We start from the raw sequence: 21,959 nt of genomic DNA, 5'->3' as shown, positions 1-21,959 counted from the left end.
CAAGTCTTGCCTTCGGAGAATAAATTGTTTCCGTTTATTACCAATATTTTAACAAAATCAAAACCAAAGATCTCAAAATTTTAACCAATTGAATAATCACATGAAAAAAAATAATTTACAAAAACACATCCTGTATATGCAAAACAAAATTAGACGGAAACATTAGACTTCTAGCTTTCTCAGGTTACAAAAACATTCTCAGATATCGAGTGAAAGAGATAACTGACACAAGAGCAGGACAAAACATCTTTTGTGTTGAAGTCTTGGAGCTAATGATGCTTGTATCATTTATTACTTGTAGAGTTGTAGCCGATATATAAATTTTATCGATAACATTATGCAATTAGTGTTTATTATTTTTTATAATCAATTTATGCAATCTTGCAGTTACATTTTTAATGTTCAAAGTAAGACCTTTCTAATGTACACTGATGATTTGCATTGGAAGATTGACTTTTTATATATATATTTTCCGTACCTTTATAATTTTTTTCTGCTATGAGCAATACAGGTCCAACCCTAATTTTTATTAAAAACAAAATATCAAGATATAAAAAACAGCACAGCATGAATATGACACCGCGGTTTACCACCGGGTTAATGGTGACAAGTTTCTTTCTAAATGTTATTTACGGTAGTAAAATATTTAGCATTTGGAAAAAGATAATAATAAGTAAAGAAATAAAGTTAGGATTTTTGAAGAACAAAGAAATTTGCCTGGCGTTAATTTACATAATAAAATATCTAGTTGGTAACGACTAGGTATAAATTTATTGTTTCTTCAACTTTCCCTCTATTTAGGTATATCGATTTTACGATAACAAAGTATTGCACATCCCTAATTTCAATCCGTCAGCGCTACATTGTACAAAGCCTATAGTAATCCTTTTCGGCTACCGGTATAAATGCCAGATTTTTTATTATACGAGATTATAACACGTCCATCTAAAACATCAAAAGTTATATAAAAATCTTCCTTATCTTCGTACAATTAAGGTTCTAAGTGACTGAAAACTTAATTTTGTATAAGAAGACCAAAGTCCCTAGAATGGAGTTATTAATTTAAAATTTATTGGTGTTACGAAGTCGGCTAAATTTATGATTAGTGTGATGTTTTTTTTTATAAGACACTGGCCGGATGTGAGTACCTGTGTTTTAATGATCTGCCCAGTTAAGTCGAAATTGAATAAAAGGGTGTTGTTGGTATAATAATAGGTTATTGGCATAATAATCAGGACTGTAAAACTTCGAGAATTTGGTATGTGGCGAAGTCTGACTGTAATTTTTAAGATTATAGTATAACTTAAGTAAGTAAATAAGTAGGTAAGTAAATTTATGCTTTATTGTTCAAAAAAGGAGTATACATTACAAATATGAAACAGTAAAACAGTACAAAGGCGGGCTTATCCCTTAAATAATTAAATATATTGTAAAAATATATTTTAAAATATGTTTTACAAAACTACTGAACATGTGTTAACATTTCAATATAATAGCAGTTGGCACAGATTTATAAATAAATATTTATACGGGACAAATTACACAGATTGAGTTAGCTTCGAAGTAAGTTCGAAACTTTTGTTACGAGATGCTGACTCAACGATACCAATATTTTATAATAAATAACTCCTAAATAAACATTCAAGATTCCAATCCGAATAAGTTCGTTTCTCATCATGCCCTGCCCGGGATTTGAACCTGGAACCTACTGTGCCACAGACAAGCGCACTACCACTGCGCCACAAAGGTCGTTAACATGGATTTGGACATTCAACTTTTCTTGTATGACCAAGGTCAGCCAATCGTAATCTCTTTCTCATCTTTGAGTATTCCTAGTTTTCTCTTTGCCATTTTGCTTCGGGAACTGGGGTCCGCTTTCCAACATTCTATTACAAATTTACCTTATCTGTGCCTCTCCGCTTTTAAAATGAAAGATAGGTAATCTCTCGTACGTACGAGTATACTACATATTAATATTATAAATGCAAACGTCTGTCTGTCTGTTCCGCTTTCACAGCTAAACCGCTGGACCGATTCGAATGAAATTTGGTATGTTTATTGTTAAAACACACGTTTTTTTTAAATATCAACCGCTAAAATACTAAAATGGGGGTGTATGTGTGTATGAAAATAATTAGGCAACACGTGAAAAGCCGCAGCAGATCACTACTTCAGTAATATTACAATTAATTCATTTTAATTAACGTTGTATAATTCATTTCTAAATTTGAGGGAAAACATCGTGAGAAAATCTGCGTACATTCAGGCAACTTGATATGTAAACAATATCCAGTTTAGGAAAGTTTGAGTTCTACCTACCCCACCGGGAAAGAGGCCTGATTTTATGTATGTATGTACGAGTATAATTCAGTTCTAAATTCAACAACAGCCACTGACGTATAAATGGGTAGGCTAACAACATTACCTAGTCTTCTGTCCTCTCCTCTCTCTCATCTCTCTCCTCCTACGTAGAGTAAGGTTACTCCCTGATAAGATGCGCCAGAGTGGACGAATCTGGGTTGTCTCATGCGCAATGTCCAAGTTCCGCAAATCTCCCTGATAGATTGCACCACTAGGAGGATTCCAGCATTCTTCTTCTTGGGTGTTCGAGAAGGTTCTATGCAAGAGATACGACATCATTATCATGTAGTAAAAAGAAAATCATTCTACTCTGGGCAAACATGGTTTACCTATCCTCATTCTTGACCTTTCGCTGTTACACAAAATAATTAAAACACGACATTTTATTTAAGTAACAAGACCGCAAGCCTTAACCCGTGTGGCCATTCGTCAGCCGCCTGCCGACATAAAAAAATCCATAAAGCTACGTCCACAACGACGTAATAAATAAATGAAACATATAAATAAATAAATACACGAATAAATCCCTCGTTATTTATGTCATTGTACGCGATCGCTTTTTAATGATGGTCGGATGGATTACTAGTAATATTAGTAATAAACTTGCGGCGGTGTGCACTACGCTTTAGAATTAATCCCATAGGTATTTAGTGCTGTAAAAGTAAAACGATCGAGAATTCTTTGGAATTGTTAAATTGATTTCAATGCAATTTGCGTTATTTATTGTGTTGTATTTCTATAGAAATGCGCATCGGTGGTCGAGTGGTTAAAGTATCCGACTTAATTTTTCTATCTTCGAATCTCACTTCCATCATTAAGCCATTCAGCTGGCCTTTGAGTTGGCCTGTGAGTTTATATGGTCACGTCTATATCCCTTGCGGGGTAGACAGAGCCAACAGTCTTAAAAAGACTGAATGGCCATTGGCCACGTCCAGCTATTTGGCTTAATGATAAAATTGAGATTCAAATAGTGACGGGTTGCTAGCCTATTTGTTGCAAGTTTGTAAGCCTATCCCTTAGTCGCCTTTTACGACCTCCATGAGAAAGAGATGGAGTGGTCCTATTCTTTTTTCTATTGGTGCCGGGAACCACACGGCACCAATACAAAAAAGAGATGAGGGATAGATAGATCTCAAACGTTTTGCTTAGTCGTCATCTTCTTCCTCCTGGCATTAGTCCCGGTTCCATCCTCACCTCTCTGGAGAAGCGACCCGCGATGCGTCTTTGACCAATTCTGGATGGGGTAAGTCCAGTTTTTATACGAAGCGACTCCCATCTGACCGTTGTAGGGAAACCTACCTTAAACTGGATCATTTAGAGTTACATATCAAGTTGCCTGAATGTACGCAGATTTCCTCACGATGTTTTCTCTCAAAGTAAGAGCATCAATTGTTGACTGGCCATAACCATCATGCATTAAAACTTCGTCACCTTGGTTTAGGTAAGTAAGATTTTTATAATATTTTGAGGGCCTCTGTGGCGCAGCGGTAGTACGCTGGTCTGTGACACCAGAGGTCCCGGGTTCGAATCCCGGTCAGGGCATGATGAGAAAAGAACTTTTTCTGATTGGCCTGGGTCTTGGATGTTTATCTATATAAGTATTTATAATAAAATATAGTATCGTTGAGTTAGTATCTCATAACACAAGTTTCGAACTGACTTCGAGGCTTACTCAATCTGTGTAATTTGTCTCTTATATATACAAGTATCATTTATTTATACGAAGCGACTCCCGTTTGACCTTCGCAACCTTTGCAGGGGAACCTAACCCGTATTGGATGTTTTCCCTCACCGTTAGAGCATCGGTTAGTATTCAAACTAATGTACTTACATAACTTCGAAAATAGTCATTTGTACTCATGGCCGATGTGGCATTCGAACCTGGCCCTTGTTGCGCCACACGCATTAAGTACTGATTCTACCTACGACGCTCCGTCATACATTTAAACTACATACATACATATGTTCACGTCTATATACCTTGCGGGGTAAACAGTCTTGAAAGGACTGAATGGCCACGTTCAGCTATTTAGCTTAATGATAGAATTGAGATTCAAATAGTGACAGGTTGCTAGCCCATCGCCTAAAAAAGAATCCCAAGTTTGTAAGCCTATCCCTTAGTCGCCTTTTACGACATCCATGGGAAAGAGATGGAGTGGTCTTATTCTTTTTTGTATTGGTGCCGGGAACCACACGGCATTTAAACTATCTCAACTAAAATTCAACCCGAAGCCATCAAAAACATTGAGTCGTGGCCTTATCTACATCGAATCATTATTGTCTCGATAAAAATATACTGGAAAGATCACACAATTCTCGAAAAAATCCCGTTGTTGCGCATTAAAACATTTTAAAATGCTATAAATAACGCCTTTAACGAGTCGACATGAGCTGCCATTAATCATTGGATCTCTTTAATGCTACTTTTTATTACATGTAAATGAGTGAGGCACGGAGTACGGACCTTTGGATGCCTTGAATTGTACGCTATAAGGTATATTTACTCATGTTGTGAGCACTTTGAGCATCGGACTATTGAAGGTATGCGATGCGTAAATTTACTTATGGCTGAGTTCAAATCTCACTGCCATAGATTCTTTCTAAGTATTAAGAGTATAAGTAGATTGAAGCTAACTTATTCTTTTGTAGTTCAATGGTAACCTTAATCAAAAGCTAATCATAAGATAGCTAGCATAATAAAAACACCAACACGCATAGTCACGTCATATCCCTTGCGGGGTAGTCAGAGCCTACAGTCAACAGTCAACCAACCAACAGTCTTAAAACACTGAAAGGCCGTTATATTAATATTCGGATAAATATTTAATGAAATCCCGCGGTGCCAACCCTACATCACTCGTATTATAGTGAATAATCCACATTTCAGTTAATTTTCGCGGGCCGGTGCAAATTGTTAATTACGGGGCAATCAGAGTCGTTATACGACATTAATTATCATTATATATGATTATATACGATAATTTCACTCACTAATTGTGTGCATTTGTATGTACTTTGCTTTATTTGCATCTATCTGTTCTGATAGTCAAGTGGTCATATTCAGTAGGTATACTTACATGTTTTAAAGTCAAAAATCAAGATTCAGCCTCTGCCTACCCCTCCGAGAAGAAAGCTATATTTACGTGTTTGCTTACGTTTGTATCAAATGTTTGTATGATTTACGGGGTAGACAGAGTGAATAGTCATACGAATCAAATCCATAAGGGTGCCCCAAAATCGTTAAAGGCATATGTTTATTAAAAGTTAGCATACCACCGTTTTTCATCCCCATGGCACCCAAGATCACGTTTTCCTCGTGGACCAACTGATATGCACAAGTAATTGTGCTATATTGAAGCCCTCAAGGATGAATAATTTACCCTGATTTTTTTCACATTCTTCATTATTTCTTCGCTCTGAATAGTTGCAGCGTGATGTTATATAGCCTAAAGCCTTCCACGATAAATGGTCTATATAACGCAAAAATAATTTTTCAATTCGAACCGAATAGTTCCTGAGATTAGCGCGTTCAAACAAACAAACAAAGAAACTCTTCAGCTTTATATTATTAGTATAGATGTAGCCATAGACTCGTAAACCAAGTCTTGGATCGCTCAATTACGGAATTAACATATAAATTAAATATCAGATTGAAGCCCATGACCCAAAAGAAGAATCCCAAGTTATAAGCCTTAAGGATGGATAGTGGTAGATCGTCTTTATTGCTTACGGGGTAGACAGAGCCAATAGTCTAGTTCAGCTGTAGGTTCAACTCTACATTGGGAATTTTTCACTAAAGCGAATTCTACTAAAAAATCTAGTTTTATAATTGTGTTCGCATCGAAAATAAATTAAAGCAATCAAAATAAACCTTGAATCAAATGAATTGGTGTATCTCACACGGACAGACATTCGCACCTTTATTATGCTATAAATACTGCTATGCACCTTTACTGCATTTTTACAACCATTGTTATTAATTTTAATAAAAATGCCAATATAAGAGGCTTATAAAATTGGAATTCCTCTTTCAGACGACGGGCTAGCAATCTGTCACTATATGAATCTCAATTCTATCGTTAAGCTTAACAGCTGAATGTGACCTATCAGTCTTTTCAAAACTGTTGGCTCTGTTTACCCCGCAAGGGTTTTAGAAGTGACTATATATATGTATGTACCTTTTGCTTTCTATATCTCTAACATCGTTTGAAACTTATTTATATCTTCGATGTCTTTATTACCATCCAATGTTTATTACTTTTTTCATCGTTTATTTGTTTGTCTCCCTGTGAATAAATTGATTACGATTGATTACAATGTTTGTATGTTTTGATTGGTGAAATCAAAGTTTGTCGTTGGCATCGTATGTTTATCGTCAGCGGTGGAGTTATTCAGTAACGGGATTTATTATTCTTCAATCTCCGTCTGTCTGTGAAGTTAAGTGAGGTAATAGAGATAAGCCGTGTGGTTCTCGGCACTTAGGCCCGCTCCATTTCTTTCCCATTGATGTCGTAAAGGACAACTGAAGGTGATGACACATTTATCTTGTGCGGCTTTTATCATGATCCAATATGTATTAGGTTTCTCATCAATGTTGGTGGAGGTCAGGTGGAAGTCGCTTCGTGGAGAAACCTGACTCACCCAATCCACGATCATGGTTAAAAGGCGCATCCCAGGGTCCTCCGCGGATATGTGAGGATGTCACAGGGATAAACGCCAGGAGGAAGAAGAACTACTTTATTGTTTCTTTTACGAACTGCACTACAAAAATTACATACATATGTACAAACATAAATATACATACATACATACATAAAATCACGCCTCTTTCCCGGAGGGGTAGGCAGAGACTACCTCTTTCCACTTGCCACGATCTCTGCATACTTCTTTCGCTTCGTCCACATTCATAACTCTCTTCATACAAGCTCGGCGGTTTCGGGTACTTTTGACCTGACCCTTTACCAGGACGTCCTTAATTTGATCAAGATACGTTCGTCTAGGTCTTCCCACTCCGACCTTTCCCTCCACACTCTCCTTGTATATCTGCTTAGTCAACCTGCTTTCATTCATCCTCTCCACATGACCGAACCATCTTAACATACCCTTTTCTATTCCTGTAACTACATCTTCTTTCACATCACAACATTCCCTTATCACGCATAACATAACATAAATATGGTCATGTCTATATCCCTTGCGGGGTAGACGGAGCCAACAGTATTGAAAAGACTGAATGGCCATGTTCAGCTGTTTGGCTTAATGATAGAATTGAGATTCAAATAGTGACAGGTTGCTAGCCCATCGCCTAAAAAAGAATCACAAGTTAGTAAGCCTATCCTTTAGTCGCCTTTTACGACATCCATTGGAAAGAGAGATGGATTGGTCCTATTATATTTTGTATTGGTGCCGGGAACCACACGGCACAAAAATTACCTCAGAAGAAAATTAGCGGGCTGTACGGCGGCGGGCGGGTGTTAACATATTTTTTTTTTCTAGATGTTTCTAGTAAAAAAAATTATGTTAACACCAGATTCAAATCTACCACGTCTCAAACATATAAAAACCCATATTAATTAGGTATCAGTGGGCGATGTGGGTTAATATATAAATCAAACGGACGGACAGACGGACGCACTAAATCTAAGCGGACGTGAATCACTCACTTCGTAACGCTGAGAGGTTTCACAATCGCGGTGTTATTCTGGCGACGGTGGGCGATGTAGTGTCGAGAACGCTTTGAAGTCGCTATGGTTACATTGCTGTTTATACGTTGCGGCATTATTTAACCACATCGATACAAATATATATTCTGGAACGCATATAGAAATGGTCAAAGGCATACCCCGGGCTCTTCTTCAGAGGTGAGGATGCAACTAAAGCCAGGAAGAAGATGTAAGTACCTACGCATGTAAAATCAGCAGTAAATAAATCTGAGTCTGGGTATGAATTTCTATCTTTAAAACTGTTGTAAACGTGCATTTTTTGAGCCCATTATCTGCATAAAATAGGCTCCCAAAATGCATGCGCAATATACGATCGTAGTACCATAATATGACATGATAATGTAATTTGTGTGCCGTACGTTTCCCGGCACCAATAATAAAAAAAGAATAGGACCACTTCGTCTCATCCCCATGGATGACCTAAAAGGCGACTAAGGGATAGACTTTTAAACTTGGGATTCTTCTTTTAGGCAATGGACTAGCAATTTGTCACTATTTGAATCTCATTTCTATCATTAAGCCAAAAAATATTTTATCAACTCGAACCAGTAGTTCCTGAGATTAGCGCGTTCAAACAAACAAACAAACTCTTCAGCTTTATAATATTAGTATAGATTTACATCCAGAATCGGCATGCGCCGTTTGATCATCTCAGTGTGTGGCCACAGATATCGCACTGTGGAATACAAAACATGGCTTTTTACAAGTATCATCCAATTTAACACACGTAGGCATAGTTTAATACGCTATACGCATATTTATTGGTCATCTGTCGTTATAATTATACTTTGTTTTCAAAATAGCCGACTGTTTCTTTATTTTATGTGTATGATTTTGATAGATTTGAAGACTTATTTTAGAAAGCAGGAACTGTAAACGCACCATATGAATTACTTTTGTGTGGTGTTGAGTAAGTGGGAATTCCAACCATCCATCTATATAATCACGTCTATATTCCTGGCGGGGTAGACAGTGGACTAAAAAGACTGACAGGTCACGTTCAGCTGTGTGTGTGATTCCCCGCACCGATATAAAAAAGAATAGGACCACTCCATCTCTTTCCCGTGGATGTCGTAAATGGCAAATAAGGGACAGGCTTATAAACTTGGGATTCTTCTTTTAGGCGATGGGCTACCAACCTGTCACTATTCGCTCAATTCTATAATTAAGCCCAACAGTTGAACGTGGGAATTCCATTCCATTTATTAAAGTGGTAGCAAAAAAGTAGACATAATACGAGAAGTTTAAATGAACCTGAAATTTTATAGTTTTTTTTAGTTTGTTATGATGCTATATCAGCTTATTCATATAAGCTTTATATAACTATAAAGTCATCTTCATGTTGCTGCCTAACCCTCCGGGAAAGAGGCGTGATTTTATGTATGTATGTATTGTATGTAAATGTTGCTGTCTGGGATTTGTTTCCATGGGAATTAATTTTCATAAATAAAACTTATATTTCACGTAAGGATCTAGTCGTATTTTTATACCCTTTCAATTAAATCTGTCTGTTTGTTTTTGAGTTTATATGTATGTTTCAAACATTTTCTCACTTTATTCTTAAGTGGATTTACTTACCCACCGAATATGTTATCACATCATTTAAAATCTCAGCACGGTTTCAATACTTACGTTCTCGTGAAATCACACCGCACTCAACAAATAGCGTTACATACTTACCCTTACTTTAAAATTGAGTCATAAATAAAAGGTAGGGTGCCGCACCTTATCGCCACAACAAATGAAAGAATACCACCCCTTGAGCCCACCCTATACCCCTCTCCCTCTAACCTCTCACTCCGACTACCAAGTAAAACCGTGTTTTACATTTATAAGTACAAGCCGGATCGCGGACGATACCACTCGATGGAAACTCGACTTTATTTCACAGAATTACAATTTCTTTTCGCGTATGAGCTCTTAACGTCGAGATTTTCACCGTTGTCAAGGCAACGGGGGGGTGAGCGTCGCGATTTTTGCCCGGATACCTCCTTCGATTACCTACGAAGGTTTTTCGATCGCTCTCAATGTAAAACCGGCTATATACAACGTAATAGGTGGTTCGATAAACGCTGGTTTCTATTGGGAAGAATAAATTGGGGTACAGTCAACCGCATATCAAGTTACTCCGCATGTAGCTCTGTGACGCGGTGATAGAGGCGGAATTGCAGTGAATTTGGGTGGGTTGATATGCTGTTCACTGTACGCTACGGGATTTCTTGAATGTTTCCTTGACAGTTTTGAAATGATACCGCGCGATATTGCGGGCAGTATTTGAATGTTAAGTTATCTCTTTGTTTTGCTGAAAGGAGATTGATTTTTCTGTTACAATGGAATTTGAGAGCCTTGATCGATCAAAAAATATAAGATATTCGATAACATGTTCAGTTAGTTGTAATGAAGAAGAACTTGCAAGACGGAGAACTTGTTAATGATTTGGAGTTGCCATTAGTATAACAATTTTTGTACACCTATTACATTTCAGAATTCACAATAGTAAATTATGTTGTGATAAGATAAAAAGCTACGTAGGACATTCCTCCATTTTATTTTTATTATTCTATTTTCTTTTAACTATTCTTCAACAATTAAATGTTAAAATTGAACAAGCGAAAATTTTTATTCTTGAAAGTTCAATACCGGAATAGGTACTTAAATAAAATGTCAAACAATATTTTTTACTAACTGTTTATTCCAACCACAATGTAGATTTTCCAGGCTCTTGTTCGTCAAATGAGTTATTATCACCTTCTATATTACATCTGGTGGGTTTACATCAAGCAATCTTTTTTATATGAAGCTCTTTGACTATATGAATGTAATATATCGTATTAGTGTTCGCACGCACGCACACACATTAAGCATAATAATAACGCATTAAAAATATTAATCGGTCATGTAAAATATTTTTTTCGATTTTATACACTTAGTAATAACGTTTTTGTTTCATAAAAATTATTTGTACCGAATTTGGTATTTATATTTATTTAATTTGTTCTATTTTTTTAATTTGCATGACTGCACATAATATAAACGGTAATAATTACACTAAGAATATGTACGGAACAGCCCTTTAAGCGTTCGAGACTTGTGATAAGGGAAAATGTAATTTACTGTTTAAAAATGGAAATAATATTCTTGTGTCAGTAGACTACTAAATATCGTCCCTCAAAGTTAACAACTTAGTGTTTTTGTTAAAAGGCCATTTATTTTCTTTCTTTTTCTAATTAATTAATTTGTATAAATTTAAAAAAATCAAAGTGTCGTGTGTGCGAACTCTTAATATTGTGTGTGGAACTCTCGAGAGCCTCAGGCGAGAAACTTAACGAGAAAATACTGTGAAATTCACACAGAAAAAGCTATTACATTTAGTGTAATAGAAAAGAAATAATTAATCAATTTAAAAAAATGCAATATAAAATTAATGCTTGTAAATTTAATTTAACATCAACTAAGTACTACATAAAATTAATCGTTATAATTAATGGTTGCACCTTCCCTCTAGGAAGTAACTTGAGCCCGCATTAGATCACAAATAATAGTTATGTGTGTTTCAAAATACCGTTATAGTAAAGAATTAAAATATTTGTATGTCGCCTGAAGCTCTTAAAAGTTAACTATTTCTTTGCGTGGTCAGCACTACTATTGTTTTAGTTACTTGTAAATTCGTTTAAATATATATTTACAATTTATCACTTACATGTTACAATATACATATTGCGCACAAACGTCAACATTATGTTTTTATGACATTCGTTAAGTTTTCATATTTACATTTAAACTTTTTGGACACTTAATATATTTACAAACAAAAATAATCAAGCACTGGCAAGAAAGAAAAAAAAATACAAGAAAAATAAGCTTCTCTATGTGACTGCTAGCATATATGTATGTTTTATTTAATTGCAAACAATTAATACAATACTTTTGAATATCCGCCTTTCATATTTTTAAGACTTTAAGAATAGTACTTTAATAATATTATTTTTGAAAAATTTAAAAATCAATTTGACATCACTACTTAATAGGAAAATTGGCACCGGGAGTTTAAGATAAATTTACATTAGATAGACTAAATTACCTCACAAAATACACTTAGGTATCATGTAAAATCTAGTTATAATAAATTACTTAATATTTATCACATGACTATTTAAAACAACTATTTACACATTAAATAAAATGCTACTTTTATTTCGAATTATATTCACATTAGTTATATGTTAAAAGTGATAGTAAGCAAAATTTATAGGTTGGCTATCCTCGGGGTTATCATTACCGTCGTTTAACGTTACTTCATTTTCAACTTCGGTATTATTGGATTCCCCATTATTGCCAAGATCATCGAATTTAGTACTTCTAACGTGCCAATTGGAGAGATCATAAGGAGTTTCTTCATTGGTTTCCTTACTAAATGATCTCGGCGTGACATACTCAGGATATACATTTCCAAAATTGAAACAATATCCATTTGACTCTACGTTTCTGTCAGTATTAAACTTAACATCTCTCGGATAATCCTGATATTTACTCTCGTCTTTGTAATTAACGAATTTAAATTCATCGTATTCGTTATCAAAACTGCGCGTGCTAACACTATTATCGTTATTTTCTGAATCGATATCGAGTTCTTTAACGTCTTTCACTTCACTGATTTCACTGGTACAGGCTTCGTGAGGTTCGTTGACCTCTGCGGTGCCTGTGGGGTGGGATCACTGGCGATGATGTGGTATTTGGTGATGCGGGATGTGTTGATGATGGAGGTCGAGCCTGGGTCGTTTAGCGTCATCATCATCGCTGCAAGGATCATTGTCATGGGGTTCTTGATCATCACATTCTTCGCCTAGTTCTTCCTGTTTACGTTTCGCTGTAGCCATCTCAGCTGCGTGCTTTTTCCGCCATTTTGTTCTTCTGTTTTGGAACCATACCTGCGGATGAAGAGAGATTTTGGTTAGATCAAGTTCTTTTTTTATTTTTCTACTTAATTAGGGATTTAAGTCAGTGAATTTAACCATTTACGGCCTCTGTGGCGCAGTGGTAGTACGCACTGTCTGTGACACCGGAGGTCCCGGGTTCAAATCCCGGCCAGGACATGAGGAGAAAAGAACTTTTTCTGATTGGCCTGGGTCTTGGATGTTTATCTATATAAGTATTTATTATAAAATATAGTATCGTTGAGTTAGTATCTCGTAACACAAGTCTCGAACTTACTTCGAGGCTAACTCAATCTGTGTAATTTGTCCCGTATATATTTATTTATTTATTTAAATAATCTCTAACAAATACTTTTAACTATCTGCCACGCATACTTCAAAGAAAAGTTTACATTTATGTAACACCGTATAAATTCTATAGTGAGTAGTCTATTTTTAGATCATCTGAATTAAAACAAAAGGTGTCACAAGTTTACCGTAACGATATTATTCTGAAAATACCCCACTAAATTCTCTCTCAATGTTTGTGTTCCAGAAAGCCAAATATAAAGAGCGGGCAAACAATTTTCAGCGCCATGTGAACCTAATCTGCTCAGGCGACATCATAATGCCTCATTAAATACCGCCTTTTAAGTCGCAACACAAACTTATACCTTACTCCTTCTCTCATACTAGATATAGCTGCGAAAGATAAGGACAACGATGGTAGCCATGTTCTACGGTAATTAAGGGTCGTTTTGCAAATTACACGGTACTTAACCAGCCATATAACACTCATTAATCACGAGCCGGGGGTGTTCAGTGTTTCGCTCGCTCCCGTGCTGTTTCCCTATCTTTTGTCCCTTTCGCACGGGTCTCCAGGCGGTAGACACGAGTTTAATTAGGTCATAAATACATTTTCATGATTAGAGCCTTGAGTCGTCGATTCTGCTGAATTTTCGGGCGCGATTACTTGGGAGCAGATGTCGGTGTTATTATAAGGGAATCCTCGAGGTTAAAATTAGGTCTTCACTGGCCTCGTTATGTTAATAGCGTTAAAACTTAATGGAACCAGTTTTTAGCTGTAAACAATGCCTAGTTATGTAAAACAGGGATTTATAAATTAAATTGAGCCTGCTATCTAGTTGGTATTTTGATTCAAGCGTTACTTTCCAGATGACAAAATTACTCCGTGTGGATGTAGTAGATTTAACAGAAAATTATTATTACCACGTAAGTAAGTACTTAGTACCTACATACGTTAATTCGGTATCAAAGTACTCAGTTTTATATTTTGCAGAATTACTCGTCTAATTTCATTACCCGTACTATTGGTTCCAATACTAATAAAGTCACGGATGACCTCCGTAAAATGAAATTGGTCCATCAGATCCAATCCTGAATAATGATTGTTGCACTACGAACTTCGTATTCAAGAGTGCCAAAAACCACAAGGCACTTTCAAACACCAATTTTATATATTGTAATAGCCTTAAGGACTCTACAGACACACATTATGGTCTGAACAACAGGCTTCTAACAAGACGTTGTAAACACGGCTTTATTAAAATTAGGACGTGTGAGTTTGTGATAAGCGAAGCGATGTTTTATTGAACTATGAATATGACTTTATAAATAGTTATTTCCTCTAAAGTTGCACCGTGTCTGTCATCTTTGTATGTTCCCAGTTGCACCCTCCACTAGGTATGCTTAGGGGTCCAAGGACCGCTTGTTTAGATTTGAGAGTGCATGTGAATATTCTAAGAGAGCCATGTATTGGGAACTTCATAGCTTTTTTACGTAATGGTGTTAACTAGTCGCGATAATTAACTTCAGTATATTTTTAAGTTTTGGTTCAAATCGTACTGATAATAAAGTTAATTTCGCATAAGTTTAATTTCTGTGTAAAAGTAGTATAAAAATATAGTATGTCATTGATATTGAGGCAAGAAAGGAAAATATATTGGTAATAGAAAATACAATGTTAAACTAATAAAAATCATTTAAAGGAAAGGATGAATTTGGGATTCTTCTTTCAGGGTAGCAACCTGTCACTATTAAGAATAGAATAAACTCATAAATCAGAATTCCATCATTAAACCATACAGCTTAAATTGGTCTTTCTGTATTTTCAAGACTCTTCCCCTTAAGAGATAAAGACCCGTTTGTATCTATTTATGTAAAAATAATACCTAAATTAATTCTCCTCCCGCCACCTCTATGCCCCCCGCTTCTCGCTACTCTTAACACTAAAACCGTTCCTAAACAAGGGATAAGTGTTGTTACAACAGCCTGTAACGATATTTTGATGGCTTGCAACTTGCCGTTTATTAATTAGGGCTTTTATGAGATCCAGTGTTCCTTGCTATAAATACTTCAGAAGCTGAAATTCCAGCCATTGTGGTTTTACGACCAAATGGCTTTTAAGATGTGGCGGTGCTTATTATTAATAAGGATTATAATCTGCATAGTAATGTGATGTTACCATGAGGTTAAGTGATGATTAAGTTTTTCGAATAATCAACTATGTTTATTGTATTATTTGAGGTTAATTTAATTTGAGAGCGTGAATTTAATTTCTTTATTATGTTTCTGCGAAAGATGTTATTTGAATGTTTTAGTGTTAGGTTATTTTTTTACATGATGTCAATAAAGATCATAACAGTTTTATATTATGCTTAATATATTTTTTAATTCAATATTTTTTGTCACTTTAGTCTTGCGTTATTAAAATTGAATTTCTTCTGAAAATTCATATGCACGTATAAAATAGATGTTAACATTCTTTAAATTTAAAATAAACTGTAGTTTTTGTTAGTGTTATTACTACAGTAGTTACATAGACCTAATTTGTGTAATAAAATAAAATATTATCCAAAATCTATTAATTTTAATTTATTTCCTATTAGACAAATTTTACGATTTTAGCGATCTGGAATCATTATAAATAGGCATATTCACTATAAATAGGCGCCAATAAATGTTTATACATTTATATAGGGACCGTAATAATAAATCTGCCAAGTCAATATCGCCGGCCGTAAAAAATTGGGATCGAAAACTAAACAAGACATCGTAATGTCGAGTTATCATTGCTCCATTTGTTTTTATTGTGGAAATTCTATATAGCAAAATGTTATTTTGTCTGACTGTGATGTGCACATGTCACGATATACGTGCTTGTTTATTTCAGTATCATAAACACACACACTTATATCTACACAAGCTTCTTTACATTTTCCTGTCGTGGGACTACCTACTAGAAGAAATTTCTTTAAAAATAAGTAGTGCCCTTATACAAAGTTTCTTGTTAGAATAATAATAATTCTAGTAGTAATTTTTATATTTGATGCACATAAATAAATAAAAAATTATAATTGTACGGAATAGACAGAACTAATAGTCTAGTAAGACTTTTAAATCTACTTTTTTATTCTTTTTCTGCTTAAAGAATTTATTTTGTATACCTAATTGGCGTGTTAACAATACATTTTGAGTAAGTACTACATTACAATCTTTCACAACCATATAATAACCTCAATAGTCAACTCAAACCATGGTTTGTAATCAAACCAACAGAATAGAGAAAAAAATCGAAAAACATGAGAAAAAAAAACAAACAAAAGAGAAAGAACGTAACTCCTCGGGTGAGACCAAAGATGCGTGTGACAAACACCATGACGTATGTTTATTATTATATTTACGAGTCAACTGAACAACTTGCGACCCTTTACGCTCAACTATAAGATATTATTATATTCTAGTCTTCCTTTATCGTGCAACTTACCCCCGTATTCAATTACTTAAGTGCTTGACGAGAAACCGCGAGAAATATGCCCGTCCCGCTCTAACGTATTGCTATGGAGTGACAGACAGGGGGAAATTGAGGTAATTGTGTGAGTATGTTTTAGTTTTAATAATGGCTTGATTCTTTCTTTTTCAGTAGAAAATAATATTTGTCCGCCATCTTCGAATAATTAATTTTAATGCTGTAAATGTCTCCTTAAGATGTTCTTAATAACTTTAACACATTTTTTTCTTAATATGAACGGCTTAAACAAACGTAATTAAGAAAACACACGTCAAACAGATTTTTTTTAGAAATTTCCCAATAAAGCAAATCAACGGGTTTATCTAAACTTAAATTTTATAATCATCTAATTTATGATTATGAATGTAAAAATATAGAATAGAATATAATAGATTTATTTTCAAAATTGGATACAAGGTATCACTTATTGACGTCACATCACTTAAATCTAATTACTATACCGTTTCCAAAAGCGCATGTTTAGAAGAAGGGGCGAAACAAACTAAACTGCAGCATTTTCATCGGACGTCAATATAAAAAAATATAGATCTCTTACATCTAAATCATGGACGAATGCACATTGCCTACATTTAAAAACATGAATTAATCTAGAACTAGTTATTTCAATACGAATATTTCGTCAGTAGTCTGTAGGTATATATAATACTTATTATTTTTATATGAGTAACAATACCCTGTTGTTCTAAGTGCGTGGGGATAAATCAAACATCTCATCCTGTTTCCAAACTGCATCCCGCAGGATCGTGAGATGGTTTCGCGATACAAGTTAACATACATACATACATATAGATACATATGTAGGTAGATATTACATGGTTTTCGGTGCCGTGTGATTTTCGTCATTTTAGACTAGAGTCACTCCATATCTTTTATTTATTTGGTTGGCAATCTGTCACTACGCCATACAACATTTCAGTGTTCTTTCACTGTTGGCTCTATCTACCCCGCAAAGAATATAGACGTGAGTATATTAATACTTTTCTTTGAATGAAAATTTTGTTTGTCTCTGAGTTATGTATTATTAATACCGGTCCAGTAATTTTGCAGTTTTCTCTTACATATGCAAACATACATATAGTCATGCCTGTAGCCCTATACGGGATAGACAGAGCCACCAGTCTCAAAAAAATAGAACGGCAACGGCTTGATGATGGAATTGTAATTCAAATGTTGTGACAAGTTTCTATGTCATTGCCTAAAAGAATATTCATATCATATGTATAATCACGTCTATATCCCTTGCGGGGAAGAGCAGAGCCAGCAGTCTTAAAAGAATGATAGGCCACGTTCAGATGTTAGGCTTAATGGTAGAATTGAGATTCAAATAGTGAAAAGTTGCTAGCCCATCGCCTAAAAAAGAATCCCAAGTTTGTAAGCCTATCCCTTAGTCGCCTTTTACGACATCCATTGGAAAGAGATGGAGTGGTCTTATTCTTTTTTATATTGGTGCCGGGAAACCTAAAAGAAAAGTTTAGGTATAAGCTTTTCCCTCGATAGATGTTTACAATTTCCAAATACAAGATATTATTCCGAATTTTTAGATGAAAATGTAACCATCCAACCCCATCCTACACGCTGTAGCATCATTAGGGCGCCGGCAAACGTTCATTTGTCAACCGACTTATCGCACCCTTTGCTATGGTTAATAGTCGCAGCGATTTGTCGGCTAACGACTCGTGTGTACTAGCCTTAATGGTTGTCTTCATTTAGTTAGATTTGGTGTATTGTTAATCAGTAAGTTAATATAGTGGCGTGCCTCCGGTATTTTAGAATGGAACCATCCTCCATCTCTTACCCATTGATGTCGTAAAAGGCTAAGGGATGGGCTTGTGGCGATGTCACTATCGTCGTAAACCATCCGTCAATTACAAAAATTGACGCACTCAGCCATTAGTAGCGAAGAGTCTCGCAATTACAAAGATTTCACGGCTTGGAGTATAAATACAACCTCCGACTCAACATCATCGGAGCCTCGGTTCCCCAGGCATCTCGCCTAGCCTAGCAGAAGATTTTCCCTTTGGTGGCGGTCGAGCCGGGGTATTAACTTGGGATTCCTCTTGTAAGCGAAGGGCTAGCAACCTGATACTATTTTAATCTTAATTCTGTCATAAAGCCATACAAGTGAACGTGCCCTTTCAGACTTCTCAAGACTGGCTCTGTCTACCCCGCAAGAGATATATACGTGACTATATGTATTAAATTCCATAAAATTTTGACTTATTGTCAGAAATATTATGAATATTTTCGTGATTTTCGAAAATTTCCTATTAAGCTCGTTACACGAAAGGTAAAATGAATAAAACCTTTAAACACAGATTATTAATAGCACTAACCTTTAAGTTAAGAAAGTTATTTTCCGACAAGTTATTTATAGCATAAAATCCAATAAAACAGCTTTATCTCTGTTAGACATGGGAAGCGATTTCTCAGACTAATCAATAAGTCATTGAGGACAAGATGGTTAGATTATTAATAAATAATAAGAAAATAATAATTATGCATTCACGCTTCAGTTGGAGCGTGTATTGGTGGCAAGAGCTGGATTATATGAAGCTTTTGTGAGGTGAACGTTGGAGTGTGGTACAAGTGAATAGATAAGAGCGATAATCAGGTATAAGTTTAAGTAATTGCGTTTAGTACTCATGAATACAGTGACTTTACCAATATTCTATTGTATTATCGAAATCTGAATTAAAATAAAACGTATTACTGTTTCGCGTTTATTCACGTATAAAACTAGACAGAAGATTGGCGTTGGCGTAGATCAAAATAAATATTGCAGTAAAAACAGAATTTATACCTTTAAATTATAAATATAAATACATACATACATACATACATACCGTCACGTCTATATCCCTTGCGGGGTAGACAGAGCCAACAGTCTTGAAAAGACTGAATGGCCACGTTCAGCTATTTGGCTTAACGATAGAATTGAGATTCAACTAGTGACAGGTTGCTAGCCCATCGCCTAAAAAAGAATCCCAAGTTTGTAAGCCTATCCCTTAGTCGCCTTTTACGACATCCATGGGAAAGAGATGGAGTGGTCCTATTCTTTTTTGTATTGGTGCCGGGAACCACACGGCACTATAAATACACGTTATGTAATACATATAAATACACATAAATAAATATGAATGTTAAATAATTACATATACTTACGATAATGAGACATAACAAGATCATCTATAGTCTGTGCCGTGTTGATATCAACAGGATGTGCATTCCATTTTACACACTTTAATGATATTACTTTTCAAATATGTTGTCATATGCATTTAATACTCGTATGGTCATAAAAATTATCTAACTTATTATTTGTGATTAATATTAAGTTATATTTTTTTTTATTCTGAAAACTTATTTTTGTAAAGTAAACTCGAGAAAAAAGAAATATATTTTTTATTTAGTTACATATTTATGTTTCACACAGTGGTCAATAGTTTATCACTTGCACCAAAAAATTCATTATGATCATATTTCCTACAAGCTTAGCCTTATATAATGGTACTTACGTGCTTAACAAATGGTTATTTTTTATATTAATTACACAATTTAAGTTCATCGTAAATCAATGCACCTTCTATGATATTATATTTGCTTCTTTTCAAAAAAGTATAAAACCAGTGTTTGGGCATTCCTCGCTGTTTTTTTTTGCCATAATATAGGAAAAAAAGCTTTTTGTAAAAATTTACACGTTTGCAAAAAAATACCATGTATAAGAAAAAGATGCGTAAGTAAGACCTAGTTCATCGCTTCCACTACTAGTACTTTTATGTCAATTTATAATTTCTAGTCCGATTACAAATAGACATACATAGTTACGCAAACATTCAGGTAGACCGCTGTGACATCCAGCGCTTTTGGCAATTTATTTTTTATCTGTATTTGCGAGCAGTCGTTTTGAAGAATTTGTGGCCGATAGGTAAATTGGAATTGTGTTTTTGATCGATGACCGCTCACACACTAATGGGTACTGGCTGGAATTAAAAAAACAACGAGAAACGAGTGCACAATTCGTTCTACGCGATCGTTTTAGAAAATATTGATTGATGATTTTTAGATACTGGCACAAACGCTTTATTGTTTTTGCGAAAATTAAAAATAAAAAGGGTTGTATCAATTAACCGAGGAAAAAGAAAAAAACTTCATTATCCTGCCAGCATCTATCCGCACAAGGGCCATAAATCATAAAAGGATTAGAGGAAGCGGCCCCACTGCTACAAATTTGGCGTTATTAAAAAAACTCATTTGCAAATTTGGAAAGACAAAGAGATATTAAAGCGATAAAGTGAATTATCTTCAATTTGGTCGGTCCCCGGTGGGCGATGAAAAAATACACCCCTTTCTGCGCTTCTTTACTTAAAGTGAATATAAAAATGTTAATGCTCAACGTTTAGTGCCGGCCAGGAGGCAGTAAGGGCAGGGGGTGTCAACCACTCCTAGTTATAATAGGATTGCTGTCTTCTTGAACTGGTGAAAGATATCAAATGGTTTATTTTTACGTAAAATTCCTGTTTTAAAAGTAGATAAGGTTTTTGCGAAAAGCTTCGGTGATGCTTTTGTGCCGCTGAATGACGATCATAACGGCTTGGGTTTTCCTGAATTTTACCTTATAATAATTTTCCTCCACTTTATAAACAAGATTCAAAAGCTTCAAGATGCAAATGAGAACATACAAAGATGAGAAATTTAGAGCACCTGTAGGTACTTATAGAATACCTAAAATCAAACCGAACTAATTACACAATGAGTTTCTTTTTCTTTTTTAAATATTTACTTTATTCTTAGAGTATCCACTTAATAACATCGATTAAGTAAATAGTTCCTTCATTATAAATAACTTTACTAGAATTTTATTAAAGAAAATGTCATCACAATAAATGAAAGGAAGGTGAAACGAATCACAGTTACGTTCTGAAACCCGGACAAACCTGAACGCGCGTTCAGAAACTTCGCAAATTAAGAAAATGTAATTAGTTCCCTCCATCCCCCCGGACATAATTAAAGCGAATCTTGTTGTAATTTTGACATTTAATTTTTTTCCCGCCGTCACATCTCGCCCCCATTAATTAATTTAGAAAAAGTGCCTTTATAATTTAATCTGTGCTTCTTTTTCGGCGACATTTT

At 35.1% G+C, this 21,959-nt stretch overlaps 1 protein-coding gene across 1 annotated transcript in view; it reads right to left on the bottom strand.

The window, feature by feature from the left end:
* Positions 1-11,579: 11,579 nt before the first annotated feature.
* LOC106131449 (homeobox protein Nkx-6.2) overlaps positions 11,580-21,959 on the bottom strand; it is a 51,807-nt gene continuing 41,427 nt past the window's right edge. Inside the window, exon 3 of the mRNA XM_060950016.1 lies at positions 11,580-13,012. Coding sequence (XP_060805999.1) covers positions 12,797-13,012 — 216 coding nt within the window. The 3' untranslated portion in view covers positions 11,580-12,796. The remainder of the gene's footprint in view (positions 13,013-21,959) is intronic.

This window comes from Amyelois transitella, chromosome 20 (genome assembly GCF_032362555.1).
Source record: "Amyelois transitella isolate CPQ chromosome 20, ilAmyTran1.1, whole genome shotgun sequence".
Classification (NCBI taxonomy): Eukaryota; Metazoa; Arthropoda; class Insecta; order Lepidoptera; family Pyralidae; genus Amyelois; species Amyelois transitella.
The sequence above is the reverse complement of the archived record's forward strand: the minus strand, read 5'-3'. Positions and strand labels throughout refer to the sequence as shown.